This window comes from Periophthalmus magnuspinnatus, chromosome 13 (assembly GCF_009829125.3).
Source record: "Periophthalmus magnuspinnatus isolate fPerMag1 chromosome 13, fPerMag1.2.pri, whole genome shotgun sequence".
NCBI classification, from domain to species: Eukaryota; Metazoa; Chordata; class Actinopteri; order Gobiiformes; family Gobiidae; genus Periophthalmus; species Periophthalmus magnuspinnatus.
Window position 1 is genome coordinate 22414687 of NC_047138.1, and position 15854 is coordinate 22430540.

The 15854-nt window shown below is 40.1% G+C and overlaps 1 protein-coding gene across 1 annotated transcript in view; it reads left to right on the forward strand.

Moving 5' to 3' along the window:
• The window catches only part of LOC117379837 (rho guanine nucleotide exchange factor TIAM1-like), a 67084-nt gene extending 54157 nt beyond the window's left edge, over positions 1-12927 (forward strand). Inside the window, exons 16-24 of the mRNA XM_033976551.2 lie at positions 1112-1220; positions 1529-1708; positions 2288-2406; positions 2486-2594; positions 2691-2749; positions 8796-8901; positions 8984-9071; positions 9791-9963; positions 10783-12927. Of these exons, the coding sequence (XP_033832442.1) occupies positions 1112-1220; positions 1529-1708; positions 2288-2406; positions 2486-2594; positions 2691-2749; positions 8796-8901; positions 8984-9071; positions 9791-9963; positions 10783-11252 (1413 nt within the window). The 3' untranslated portion in view covers positions 11253-12927. The remainder of the gene's footprint in view (positions 1-1111; positions 1221-1528; positions 1709-2287; positions 2407-2485; positions 2595-2690; positions 2750-8795; positions 8902-8983; positions 9072-9790; positions 9964-10782) is intronic.
• The last annotated feature ends 2927 nt before the right edge of the window (positions 12928-15854 follow it).

Consider the following 15854-nt stretch of genomic DNA (forward strand, 5'->3'; position numbering starts at 1 on the left):
AAAACCAAATATATACTCTTTGGGAATAGACAAATTTCTAAACAAATTAAAATGAAAATCAATGATATAGAAATAGAAAGAGTGTATGAAACAAAATTTTTAGTTATCACCATTGATAGTAAAATAAGATGGAAAGTACATATAAATAATGTAAAAACAAAAATATCAAAAACTATTGCTATGTGTAAAATGAAAACTTTTTTAAACCAAAAATCACTGTTTATATTATATTGTTCTCTTTTCCTTCCATACCTTAATTATTGTGTGGAAATATGGGGGAACAATTATAAATCCAACATGAATCCTCTATTTTTACTTCAAAAGAAAGCGATTAGGATTGTCAATCAGGCAGAATATTATGCATCCACCAACCCACTCTTTATTAATCTAAAAACATTAAAACTAAACGATCTGGTTGAATTTAATAGAGCAGTTGTTATGTATAAGGCCCATAACCACATGCTTCCACACTGTATCCAGGAGCTGTTTAGACCTAGAGAGAGTCGCTATAATCTGAGGGGAACTGGCATCTTCCAAAAAACTATGGCAAGAACTACAAAAAAATCTATGTGGATCTCAGTTACAGGGGTTAATTTATGGAATTGTTTGGACAATGAATTAAAAAGCTGCACATCAAAGTCTTTAAGAAAATGTATAAATTAAAAATCCTAGAAAAATATAGAGCAATAGTATAACTGTTACTATGACAACTGAACTGAACATTAAAGAACATAGTATAAACTTTGTCTACTACATAATATGAATTATGTAATAGGAAAACAAAATAGTAATAATAATAATATGTTGATGATTAAAAATAACACCTATGATCATGATAAAAACGAACTACTAATGATTATTGTATATACAAATATAAATCCAGAGGTAACCGTAAGAATATAAAAACAAATGTATTTCTTCTGTTTTGTATACTGTATATTATTCTTTAGATGTGGAATTAGGCAAGCATAAATAAGCTTAGCTTCGGCCTATGCCTTTCAGTCACAATGAACAAATTCTATGTATGTGACTGTGACAATGTTTTATTTATTTTTCTGTGTGTGTCTGAATAAACAAACTAAACTGAAACTGTATTTATTTGTTATCACAGAAAATCCTCTTCTCGCTGGGTGGCTCCTTCCTTTATTATGCAGATCGCTTTAAGATCTACAGCGCCTTTTGTGCCAGCCACACCAAAGTCCCCAAGGTCCTGGCTAAGGGTGAGTAAATGCCCCCTCTCTGTAGATACGTCACAGATAAAGACTTACTTCGCTTTGGCCCAGGAGTAGAAACACACACTCCCCAGACTTCTCCTCAAGAGGAGGCAGGGGAGTGGTCGATTTAGCCTCTGCAGGATTTTAATTAACAGCCCAGTGATGTGCAATGTGGTCTACGCAATTTTTTTTCACACTAATTCTACTGTGCTTCCTGTTACTGTAGACATTGATTGATAAAGTACATAGTGAAGATAAGATAATATAAGTATGTTCTGTAATGCGTGTAATGTTAATGCTTCTCTTTGGTGCAGCTAAATCAGACCCAGACTTCAAGGCCTTCTTGGATGAGAGGAACCCCAAGCAGCAGCACTCGTCCACCCTGGAGTCATACCTGATCAAACCCATCCAGAGGGTGCTCAAGTACCCCCTGCTGCTGAAAGAACTGTACTCCCTCACTGACCCCGACAGTGAGGAGCACTACCACCTGGACAGTAAGGGACTTCTGCTCTAACATGGACAAAATATGTATAGTTAAATCTCTTGTATGTTGACTGTTGCAGTTTTGTTTTATTAATGTCATTCTTAAGCGTTCAAATGGCTCCCCTCCACAACGTGTTGCCCAATGTGTCTCGCAGTGTTTTTAAAGATCACTAATATTTGCCAGTGCTCAAAAGTTTTAAAAATGAATCAGATTTTAATCAAGATCATTTCAGTTTTTGTATTTTACTCTTTTTCAAGGTAAAACTACCATTTGTAAGTTTATTATTTTAAAACCAGTACATGGCAGATTGAAAATCCTTATTGTTCCACATGGGGGGAATTTTATGTCATATTGTCCAACCTGCACTATTCTGCTCTCAACTTTGACAATAGTTACTACAAATGCTTTTACATAATAAAATTCTTCAGTACACCAGCAGCTGTAGTTTTTTTGCAATCTGCTGGTGTACGCATCAACAAAACTTGTGAGAAATTGACCCAACTTGTTCAAAAAGCTAGAATACAAGCTCTTTTGAGAGTCAAAACCCCACTTCTGAAACCTAACCATTTTGTGCGCCATTTGTCTGCAGTTGCCATGAAAGCTATGAACAAAGTGGCCAGCCACATCAACGAAATGCAGAAGATTCACGAGGAGTTCGGGGCTGTCTTTGATCAACTCATTACAGAGCAGATTGGGGAGAAGAAAGAGGTAAGTGGTTGCATGAATTCAGTTCATTTTTTAAATTGAACTTGACATAATTTGAACTTGACATTTTGTTGCTTTTTAGGTTGCTGATCTGTCCATGGGAGATCTTTTACTACACACTACAGTCACATGGCTCAACCCTCCAGCCTCATTGGGGAAATGGAAGAAGGAACCACAGATAGCTATATTTGGTACTGTCGAATTTTTCATACTATATGAAAAATCCCCTCTGCAGAAAGATTTTTATTTATTTATACTTTTTTAACTTTTTTTATTTTTCATCCCAGTGTTCAAGACAGCTGTGGTTTTTGTCTGCAAGGATGGGTCCAAACAGAAAAAGAAAATGGTATGTTTCATATCAATGTTGCTGCTGCGAATGACTTTGTCCTCATGTATCAGTCAGAATGAGCACAATAGACTTGTTATTCTATTGTCTGTAGCAATGTGAGAATTATTGAAAACACTTTTTGGACAGATATAATATTTTAAGTTAAAAGTTCTGTGTTATGCAAAATAGACTCTTGTGAGCTTTGAACCAAAATTCTAGGTATATTTTTGATGAGGTAACAACATTACAACATGGCTTATTCTGTCTACAGCTCCAACGCTCAAAATGTTTCAGCTTGTGATGTCATGAAGTGGTAGTTTTCAAGTTAACAGCTACTTTTTACATTTAGTTCTTGTAATGTAGCTAGTCCATTACCATCATGGAGGCTAGCAGAAAGGAATCAGAATCAGAATCAGAAGACTTTTATTGCCATACACAAGCATACACAAGCATTTAAAATGTTTTATTGATAAATGTGTCATAGTTCTACCTGTTTGCTTGTTTTCTTTCCTCAGTCAGGCTCCATTTTTCAGCCTGTTCCGGCCCTTCTTTTGTTACCTCCCTGGTTTCCCAGCAGCTGCCTCTCATTGTGCTAATCAGCTCAGGGTAGCCTATATATACTGCTTCTGTTCAGTTAGTTCTTGCTAGATTGTTGACTAGACAAGAGCAACTTTCAAGCTCCTCTGATATACTCTGTTGTTTGCATTTCTGCATTTCTGTGCCTGCATTTATATCTGTTGGAGTTACCTGTTCCTGAGTTTATTGGTCCAGCCTGTTTCCCCATTTGAATCCCCAGTGTGGAAGAGCTTTTTGTTGACATTAAATAAGACTTTATTCCTCAGTTGTTTAGTCCCTGATTTAGCATATTCTGAATTACCTGCTTAAAGGACACTTTCTGTTGTAGTTTGAGACATTTGACGGTTCACTTCGTGTTGCATTTGAGTCCAGTTTACCGGTGTGACAGAACAATCTAGCCAGTATGGACTCAGTACACGATGAGAGCCCCATGGAGTGGCTTGTTAGACTTGAAGCTAGCATGCAGCAACACCAGGCTGAGCTAGCGGCTGCTGCTGTAGCAGCTCGTCAGTCCACTGCTAGTAGCGAACAAAACATAGCTAATTTGACAGCTCAGATCCAACAGCTAGCAGTCACTGTTACCCAGCTAGTCACCGCTGTAGCTCCCGCTCCACCTAATCCTGCCCCACAACCTTCTGTTGAGGTGATTGCGCCTGGCCCTGTTTCTGAACCTCAAGTGGGCGCACCTGAACGCTATGGAGGAGATCCTGAAGGATGTAATCCTTTTTTGACCAACTGCTCCATTCTCTTTGCCCAGCAGCGCTCACCTCCTCCAAGGTGCCCTACAAGTGGTCACCAGAGGCGGACGTGGCCTTCAAAACGCTGAAAACCCTCTTCACCACAGCGCCCATCCTTCGAGTTCCTGATCCTGAAGGGCAGTTTGTGGTCGAAGTAGACTCCTCAGATGTAGGCGTGGGTGCTGTGTTGTCACAGAAGGCACCCGATGACCTCAAGCTACATCCCTGCGCCTTTTTCTCACGACGTTTAGCACCTGCAGAGAGGAACTATGACATTGGTAACAGAATTACTGGCTGTAAAGTTGGCTTTAGAGGAATGGAGACACTGGCTTGAGGGTTGCAAGGTTCCATTCTTGGTCTGGACCGATCACAAGAATCTGGAATATCTTCAGTCTGCTAAACGCCTCAACCCCCGACAGGCCAGGTGGGCATTGTTTTTGAACAGATTTAATTTTACTCTGTCATACCGTCCGGGTCCACGTAACACGAAGCCTGATTCTGTCTCGCCAGTTCTCCACCTCTGAGGGCCCCACTGCTGAACCTGAAACCATTCTTTGGCCCCAGCACCTGTCCCAGCAACCTTCTTTATGTTCCACAGCATCTCAGGTCAGACGTTTTACAGTGGGCTCACAGTTCCAAGCTCACCAGCTTCATCCAGCGAACTAAGGAGGTCCTGCGACAAAGGTTCTGGTGGGGTACCCTGGAGGAAGACACCAAAGACTTTGTCAATGCCTGTCAAGTCTGTAACCAGTCCAAATCTACTCACCAAGCGCCTGCCGGCCATCTTCTTCCTCTTCCTGTTCCTCACCGGCCTTGGTCCCATATATCCCTTGACTTTGTCACTGGCTTACCCGTTTCACATGGACACACCACTATCCTGTCTGTTGTTGATCGGTTTAGTAAGATGGCCCATTTCATCCCGCTGGCCAAACTTCCATCGGCCAAAGAGACAGCCGAGCTCATGTTGCAGCATGTTTTTCGGCTGCATGGACTCCCCACTGACATCATGTCCGATCGGGGTCCCCAGTTCACCTCCATCTTCTGGCGGGAGTTCTGTTCTCTTCTAGGGGCCACTGTTAGCCTGTCATCTGGCTATCACCCTCAGTCCAACGGCCAAACGGAGAGGATCAACCAGCAGATGGAGACAGTGTTGCGTTGCATGGCCTCAAGGAACCCTTCCTCTTGGTCCCAGCAGTTACTGTGGGTTGAGTACTCTCACAACACACTGAAGAGTTCTTCCACTGGTTTTTCCCCATTTCATTGTGCTTACGGGTACCAGCCACCCTTGTTTCAGTCACAGGAGAAGGAAACGTCATATCCCTCTGTTCAGGCCTTCATCAAGCGTTGCTACAGAACCTGGAGACAGGCTTGAACCGCCCTTCTCCGCACAGCACAGCGCTACTCTGCTTCAGCTAACCGCCGAAGATCGAAGGCTTCTGTTTACCAGGCCGGTCATATGGTTTGGCTATCCACTAAGGACCTTCCACTGCGGGTTGAGTCCAAGAAGCTTGCACCCAAATTCATTGGGCCCTTCGAAGTTGAGAAGATGATCAACCCAGCGGCTGCTCGCCTCAAGTTACCCAGAGCCATGCGTATCAATCCGACATTCCATGTCTCTAAATTGAAGCCTGTCCTTGAAAGCCCTCTTGCTCCTGTTTTACCTCCACCACCGCCAACACGTCTGATTGACGGGGAGCCTGCTTATACTGTGCGGCGCCTCCTGCGTTCCAGACGTCGTGGTCGGGGCATTCAGTACCTGGTTGATTGGAAGGGCTTTGGTCCAGAGGAGCGTTCATGGGTGCCCGCTAGCTATATCTTGGACCAACGTCTCATTGCGGCCTTCCACGAGCAACATCCGGATCAACCTTCAAGGGGCTCAAGGTCTCATGTTTTTCCCTCCAGTAGTCTTGGGTGATCCATCAGAGAATACATTTGTGGCTGGCAGTGGGTCTCGTTCTGTTAATTTGTGTGATTCCGACCTGTTTGATAAGTTTGACCCTCCTCCAGGGCCCCCTCCACCCACCTGGCTCTGGCTTTTGATTTTTGGACGTCAGGAGCCGTCCCTTGAGAGGGGGGTTCTGTCATAGTTCTACCTGTTTGCTTGTTTTCTTTCCTCAGTCCGGCTCCGTTTTTCAGCCTGCTCCGGCCCTTCTTTTGTTACCTCCCTGGTTTCCCAGCAGCTGCCTCTCATTGTGCTAATCAGCTCAGGGTAGCCTATATATACTGCTTCTGTTCAGTTAGTTCTTGCTAGATTGTTGACTAGACAAGAGCAACTTTCAAGCTCCTCTGATATACTCTGTTGTTTGCATTTCTGCAATTCTGTGCCTGCATTTATATCTGTTGGAGTTACCTGTTCCTGAGTTTATTGGTCCAGCCTGTTTCCCCATTTGAATCCCCAGTGTGGAAGAGCTTTTCGTTGACATTAAATAAGACTTTATTCCTCAGTTGTTTAGTCCCTGATTTAGCATATTCTGAATTACCTGCTTAAAGGACACTTTCTGTTGTAGTTTGAGACATTTGACGGTTCACTTCGTGTTGCATTTGAGTCCAGTTTACCGGTGTGACAAAATGTGTATCACTGAATTGATTGTAATTGTGCAAATTTTAACTTACCCATGTTGTCTGCCTTAGGTGTTTCGGCCAAATGAGTCCCCGGGTAGCCGAAGCACCTTAAGAAGGTTCTGGGGCAGACCACTGGGGGTTAACAAGGAGGGGTGTTGTATATTTTAGCTTTGTGGGGGAACGTGATTAGTTTCCACTATTAAAACAATTGAAGTAAAACGGAGCTCTATTTTAATTAACAACTTCATTGAATAAATTCTTACATTGGTTGATTGGAGCTGAATTTTAACAAGAGAACTGGATTTGAGAAAGAAGTACCTGTTATACCGAATGGGCTCACCCAATTAGGGAGAGGCTCTATAAAAGGAACAATCTCAGTGGCTATGTGAGAGGGTGCTGTATGTATAACAGGTACTGCAAAGGCTGATTTTTTTAAAACTTTTTTTTCTTTTTTCTTTGTAAAGTTTATGGTGAAAAATAAACGCACTTGGGTCTGCACTGGACTAATTGTCTCAGCTCTGCTCTGTTCCTCTTTTAACCGCTAAAGTTGCTATCCGGGCGATTACAGTTCTGTAGAGATGGGCAATTCCTGGGGTGAAATCATCTAAATGCTTCTAGTGAAGGTGTATGGAGTTTAAAAACACAGTGGAGCATTTCTTGTATGACATGACATCACAAGGTGGAGTGTTTTCAATTTGAAAAACTCCGCCTAAATATGTAGGATTTGTGTGTTAAACATGTGTTTTGTTTCATTTACACAAGATGTGAGAGTAAGGACATGTGTATGTGTATATACACTCACCTAAAGGATTATTAGGAACACCTGTTCAATTTCTCCTTAATGCAATTATCGAATCAACCAATCACGTGGCAGTTGCTTCAATGCATTTAGGGGTGTAGTCCTGGTCAAGACAATCTCCTGAACTCCAAACTGAATGTCAGAATGGGAAAGAAAGGTGATTTAAGCAATTTTGAGTGTGGCATGGTTGTTGGTGCCAGACGGGCCGGTCTGAGTATTTCACAATCTGCTCAGTTACTGGGATTTTCACGCACAACCATTTCTAGGGTTTACAAAGAATAGTGTGAAAAGGGAAAAACATCCAGTATGCGGCAGTCCTGTGGGCGAAAATGCCTTGTTGATGCTAGAGGTCAGAGGAGAATGGGCCGAGTGATTCAAGCTGATAGAAGAGCAACGTTAACTGAAATAACCACTCGTTACAACCGAGTAATGCAGCAAAGCATTTGTGAAGCCACAACACGCACAACCTTGAGGCGGACGGGCTACAACAGCAGAAGACCCCACCGGGTACCACTCATCTCCACTACAAATAGGAAAAAGAAGCTACAATTTGCACGAGCTCACCAAAATTGGACAGTTGAAGACTGGAAAAATGTTGCCTGGTCTGATGAGTCTCGATTTCTGTTGAGACATTCAAATGTTAGTCAGAATTTGGCGTAAACAGAATGAGAACATGGATCCATCATGCCTTGTTACCACTGTGCAGGCTGGTGGTGGTGGTGTAATGGTGTGGGGGATGTTTTCTTGGCACACTTTAGGTCCCTTAGTGCCAATTGGGCATCGTTTAAATGCCACGGGCTACCTGAACATAGTTTCTGACCATGTCCATCCCTTCATGACCACCATGTACCCATCCTCTGATGGCTATTTCCAGCAGGATAATGCACCATGTCATAAAGCTCGAATCATTTCAAATTGGTTTCTTGAACATGACAATGAGTTCACTGTACTACAATGGCCCCCACAGTCACCAGATCTCAACCCGATAGAGCATCTTTGGGATGTGGTGGAACGGGAGCTTCGTGCCCTGGATGTGCATCCCACAAATCTCCATCAACTGCAAGATGCTCCTATCAATATGGGCCAACATTTCTAAAGAATGCTTTCAGCACCTTGTTGAATCAATGCCACGTAGAATTAAGGCAGTTCTGAAGGCGAAAGGGGGTCAAACACCATATTAGTGTGGTGTTCCTAATAATCCTCCAGGTGAGTGTGTGTGTGTATATATATATATATATATATATATTTACCTATTGGGAGCTAAAAAGTTACATACATTGGCTTTAAATATACATAGTGTTTTTTTCAGGTGGCCAGATTAAAAAGGCAAATAAAAACTCAGCTGAACTTGCTATGTACTAACACTACTACTGTTTTTATGTGATATCAGGGCAGCACACACAGAGTGTCCATGTCTTCTGAGGACAAGGACCCTTTCCGCTACCGCCACATAATTCCCACGAATGCTCTTCAAGTGCGCTCCTTGACCAATGCAGGTACTTGAATAATAAAGAAAGTATTTTGACTTGTATCTGCTTGTGTGCATAGGATTTGTTGTGACTTGTGTGATCTGTGCAGATGGTGAGGGCTCAGCTGTGTGTGAGATTGTCCACACTAAATCTGAATCCGAGGGTCGTCCTGAGAGGGCCTTTCAGCTGTGTTGTAGGTGAGGAGACATCTTTGTGTAGAATTAAAAGCTCTCTGCCATTGATAACCTACGCTTACTGCTATCTCACAACTGAATAATATGTCTGCACAAATGTGTTAATAATGATAACCATGCAAAATAGTATAGAAAAAATAACCACAATTAGTTTTGAAATAAAAATGTTTACAGCTGGGTAATTATGGGCAAAAAAAAATATTACTGTTTTTTTTCCCCATCTATCGATCTTCATTTTTATTTAATCTTTTCAAATTTTATTTAAATCTTTTCAAAAACAAAATAGTTCAGTGATGTCATGAATAATACACACTTTTACTGACACTGGACTGGCTGTGGACATTTCGCTTCAAAAACCCCAACCATATTGTTGACAATTAGACACAATGATTCACAATCTCTCAATCTCTTGATTAATAGCCCAGCCTTTTAGTTTCCTCAACATGATTCCAAAAGTTTTACTTTTAGGACCAAAATTAAGGAGAGGAGTCAAATTAAATTTTGAATTATTTTAAAGCGATAAATCAATTTCAGTCTTTCATAATGCACCTTCATTATCAACACTTAAAAACAAAAAACTTTCTTTTTCATTTTAGTCACTGTAAGTATACAAATGTATGTTGGATGGGTATTTTTGTCATATAAAGTTTCTTGCGAAATGCACAAAGCATTAGCTTATATTGCAAATGGCAATACCAGCTTTGTTGTCTCTTTCACCTCAGTTCCCCAGAGAGCAGGAAAGAGTTTGTGAAGTCTGTGCACTCCATCCTGAGGGAGAAGCACCGGAGACAGCTGCTAAAGACTGAGAGCCTGCCCCTGAGCCAGCAGTACGTGCCCTTTGGAGGGAAGCGTCTGTGTGCCCTCAAAGGAGCCAGGCCCGTCATAAATAGAGCAGGTACATGTCCCCTACACCCTACAGAGCTAGTGCCCTCATTCACTGTGCTGCTTGTGCTACTTCTCCCTGCTTCTCAACTGGTGCAGATGACTGGGCTTACTTTACTAGTGCATTCAAGTTTTTGCTCAGATGACAATCACTGGACTGATTATTTTGACACTCAAATTGCCGAAATAACTTTGACGGTAGCAGCTATTGATTTCAGGCATGCGGCTCTTTTGATAACACTTGTTGCACACCTAGAGCACAGGAAGTACACTATCATCTGCAGTTTCAACTGCACAGCAATTTATCATCTAAACTATATTTACGCATTTGTTTAGGTTATAAAATGTAAAATACTAGTGCTATGTATATTTAAAAATTGGCAGAATTATTCATAAAACATGTGATTTGATGAACATTTTTAATATTTAATTTATCACATCAGTTGTATTTTCTGAATGCTCTGTTAAATATTATTTATCCCCGGAGCGCAATTCTGAAATCACAGATTTGCAGCACAAAAATAACGCACGCACACACACACACACACACACACACACTCACCCCCTCACTCACTCACTCACTCACTCACACACACACACCAGTTCACGTCAAAGCTTTCTTTATGTCCACCTCTAATTAGCACTAACTAACTGCTCATCTTCTTAGCTCAACCTCAAAATGATCAGATGAGATTGTTTTGTCTATTGGCCAGGCAGCTTTTACAGCCCATTAATAGGGACCAGAAATATAAATTTGTTTACTCAAAGGTTATTGGTGGTGTCTACAGTAAATAAATGTTGACAACAACTCACAGAATATTTCCCCCTACAGCCTCTGCCCCAACACGTACCCTTGGCAGAAGGAAGCTGGTCCGAAACCGCTTCACCATTGACACGGACATCGTATTCGACAGCGACCCTGACCTCACCTCTCCCCCTGACGCCTCCGAAGCCACCCCGGAGAGGCTCCACCGAGGCAACAGTGACCCCCAGCATCACAAGTCAGACACAGACCGCTGGGTGGAGGAGCAGTTCGACCTGGACGAGTACGAGGACCGCGACGAGATGAAGGAGACAGACATTTTGAGCGACGAAGACGAGGAATTCTGCAGAAAGCTCAGGAAGGCCTCCATGGAAGAGCCGATGTCCACCCTGTCATTGGAAAGCGAGGAGACCGAGAGCGAAGACCTCGTGTCCCCGATGGAGGACTTGAAGCGGAATAGCATTAGCGCAGAGGAGGAAGAGCAACAGATGCAAAATGACGTTTGGGTCCGAAGAGGGTCCGCAAACTGTGAAGCATAGAACTGTTTTGGACAATATAATATAAATGAAATAAAATAAGGTCCACCATAACCAGGGCTTCACATTAACATAATTGGCTAATAAAAGATTAATTTCAGTGTTGGCTAGTACCACATTAGGTTTAACTAATTACTATTTATACAAGCTTTACTTTAGCTTATGCTTATTTATAGTATATTTTGCTAAGCTTTGAAATGGTTACTTAATTTGAAACAAAAACATGGTAATATTAATGTAACAAAAAATTTTAAAGAAATGAAAGAAAATTTGATTTATTGTCACATATTATTGCCAAGAAGTTAATGACAAGCCCTGACAATTACCACACTACTCACTATCAGTGCATGGGCATTGATGTACCGCTAGTAGAAGTTATTATATAGCCTACTTACCCTTATGCTAAGTGCTTTGTGTACAGGTAGAAGACGATGGCGGTAAAGAGGAGTGGACTGGGTTAGCCGGCTGTAGCTAGCTTGATGACCTTTTGGAACAGAGTTTTAAAACAGTCTTTCTGAAGGCTTAGTTTGGCTTGAACATGCTAGTTTATGTTGCTAGTTCACTCAAAACTACCAGCGTAACAAACATTTATACTTTAGTTTTCATTTCACTGGGAAGAGGCTGCGTTTCTTATTGTGTGGTCAATGTTTTTAGCAAAAGATGACAAAGCTATTTTTAGCTCAAATGTATCACACTAGCTAGCACCTTATTCACATTAGCTTATATCGTGCTGTTGTGAGACTTAATCGTTTGCAAAATGGAGCCAAGTTTAGGCTACCATTGCTAATATTGTCACTTGTTTAAACATTCCACATTTAACTTTTGCAAATCGCAGTGTTTAGCCAGTCTAAATTCCTTGCTTAAAATGAATGCTGTTTAATACTATTCCAGCACAAATTTATCCTCCACTCCTTTTTACTTACTATGTCCATACCAGAAATGGAAGCAATATGCTATTCTATTTTTATTTTTCTCAAATTAAATGCTGTCTAGACAAAAGAACACATTTTAATGGAACAATCATGAAGAATCCGTTGCTTCAATTGGCATGGTTTGCACATTTAGGCAGTGTTGTACAGTCCTGCCTGCTCTTACCAAATTTCAACATTGTCCATTTTATTTCTCGTCTGTGAAATATGTTAGTCAAGGGCTGTAAAAATTGCAAATAATTTTCTTGATTGTATATTTTAACACAGTTTTAGGGTCACTATCTTGCTATGTACATGAGTTGATTTGCTGTTTTTTTATCTTGGAGAATAGTGTTATTTTGTAAACTATTTAAATTATGTCATAGCCATAATGGCACACGGGATTTTAATGTTGTAACTCAATCCTGTTTTACTTGAATTTGCTGTTATGACTTTTGATTTATTGTGAACTAATTGTGATAAACCTTTTAACATTTCACATGCACATTCTTCTTTAGAGAGAATTTGCACATAGCTACTGTGTGTAATTAAAAATGTTAACTGGAAATCAATTTTATTTATTCATCTGTGTTTGAATATGTTTTTGACAGTTATGGAACTTGCATAAGCAATCAAGGGATGTTGTGTTTTGCCTGAAAAAGCAAAAGAACTTGTAAACAGCTTTTAGTGCTACTAAGACTGCATTTTTATTACTGTGTGTACATAAAAGATGTATTGATATCACAATAAATATAGTTGTTTCCTATGTTTCTATTGGTGGATGTGTCTTTATGAATGAAGGTTAATGATGTCACGGAGTACTAAAAATATTTCCCAACCGTTTCATTTTATTCACGTGGTAAGCTTCCTCCTCCTGCTTGTTCCCATCGAAATCTTCCACACTAGCCTGTGGCATAAAATGTATTTATCTAGAATGTTCAGAAGTAAGATTTTAACTTTGTATGTCTATGGAGTCACGCAAGTGACATGCCACCTCTAAAATCAATCATCAATACTGTACCTTTAAATATAGAGCGCATTTACATTAACCTGTGGTGCCCAAAGTGCTGTACAGTTCAAATTGCACATTGAGAAAATGCACAACCAATACTAAAAAAGCACAAAATAACAAGACTAAATATCAAAGCTTAAGAACTGCTCAACGTATGTATTAAACACAAACATTCAAGATTAAAGATTGTCTTGTCATTGTCACAGAAAACAACAAAATTATGTTTAGTGCATCAAATGGTGCATGGTAAAGTGCAGTACCAAAGGTACAAGAGCCCATCCAATAGTCCCCATAAATAACCCCAGTGTAAACACTAGCACAATAAAGTTCAGTGCAGTACGTGTAATAAACAGTAACATGTCTGAGCAGCAGCATAAAGGGCATTGGGGGTTAAGTGCATCACAGGCACCCACAGACTGTTGCATTATGACATAAATACAGTTTAATGTTATTATATTGGTTAATGTGGTTATTGTCCATGGTAGAGAGGCAGAGAGGGGCGAGGGGCACTGTGCAGCAGTCTCAGCCTGAGGATTCTTGGTCAGTCTGGTTGTTCTGGCCTGTATGGACCTGTACCTTCTGCCTGAGTGCAGGTAGAAGATTTTCATTTTATTTATTTTTATGGGGATACCGTGTATGTCTAAGCTGTTTTAACACATTTAGCGTGGATAGGATTCTTCAGTTAGTTTTGCAGTCAGTCTTTGGTAAAATGCATTTGGAAAAAGTATTTTATAATACACTGAAACTCCCCGCAGCCACTAAACAACAACTGTACTGTGAGGTTAATACAATGTGTTAACACTGTAGATATTAACCAAAATCTGTAATCCAAGTGACAGAATGAAATGCCATACCATAGCCTGTATGTAGAAGTGGACAAAGTGAGTTTGACGTCACCCATAGTGCTCATCTCCAGCCAAATGAAACTTATCAATGCTAGCAGTTATGGGGAGAATTTGGAGCTGAGTTCCATATTTGGAATTCCAACTCAAGTATCATAGCAATCAAAGAGCCAATCTGGAGAAAGACTGTTGAAGGTAACGCCCCTTCCAACCCCCACCGCTGGTTTAGCAGTAAGCGGACGCTTAGCAACTGTCAATCAAACCTGTTTCTAATGCTAGCAGGAGCAATCTCTGAGAATGAAGAAGCCTGATTTGTCTGTTATTAATGTTCATTTCTTGATTTACGGACAAAATATGGACAAAAACCCCAGGATCATGTGGTGTGAGTTAATACGAATGTTTTAATACCAAAAATGACAAGCCTGACAGTAGCAGGTACGGGGATAGGAGCAACAGTTTTTCAATAGAAAGTGAATTAGAGTTGATGGAGCCCGAAGCTTGCCCATGCTCACTTCTTATTTGGAAAGTGGCGGCCAGCAGGTTAGCTGTGTACATTTATATATACAGTCTATGTTCCTCACACAACTTAAATGTACATTAAGGGATATGGAAATCATTGCATTGCCCTTGTTGTTTCATAGTAGCCTAATCAGAGTTTTGCAGAGGAATTTCAAGAACAATATTTGATTCAGAACAATAGAGAAATAACTAGCTCTGTGTGCCTTTACTTTCAAACACAATGATGATGTAGTTGTTGGATATGTTAGGACAGAGAGAATTCTACTACAAATTGTACAGTAATTTGTTCAGTTCTTGAGCTCAGGTTGGAGCGGACAGCTGAGTGAGTGAACCTGTGATCTTACAGTGAGTGGGAGTGAAGTGTGCACCATCTGTGCCACCAGAGATCACCACTCTGCCATTGTGTCCGCCGGGTTCAACTCGTCTTCTTTGCCAACTTTCAAGAGGAACTCGTACATACAGTCTTATAGTGTTATCAGATTAGTACAGCAAAGATTTAGTTTTCTCATTTTCATGCTGTTATTTTCGCAGATTTATGCCAGATGCCCTTTCTATCATAACCAACCAGATTATGAGAATAGATATGTGAAATTTGTGTGAGACTCTCCACACAAAATCTAAGTAACAGAATGAGACTTTATTGTGCTATTTTCTGATCTATTCTATAATGTTATTTGACTTACTATTAACTATTGTGTTTACTTTCAAACCCAATGATGATGTAGTTCTTGGATACAGTCCTATAGTATTATCAGGTTAGTGTAGCAAAGATTTAGTTTTCAATTTTTTTCATGCTGTTATTTAGCAAATGCTGTTATTTAGCAAATTTACACCAGATGCCCCTTCTATCATAACCAGCCACATTAGATACTACTAGATATTCTGTCCATAAACATAAATACAATAGACCGAACAGAATCGGTGACAAAGAGCAGTCCTGGTGGAGTATATATATATGCCCTGACTCTACCAGGACTGCTCTCTCTCTCTCTCTCTCTCTCTCTCTCTCTCTCTCTCTCTATCTATCTATCTATCTATCTATCTATCTATCTATCTATCTATCTATCTATCTATCTATCTATCTATCTATCTATCTATCTATCTATCTATCTATCTATCTATCTATCTATCTATCTATCTATCTATCTATCTATCTATCTATCTATCTATCTATCTATCTATCTATCTATCTATCTATCTATCTATCTATCTATCTATATATATATATATATATATATATATATATATATATATATATATATATATATATATATATATATATATATATATATATATATATATATATATATATATATATATATAT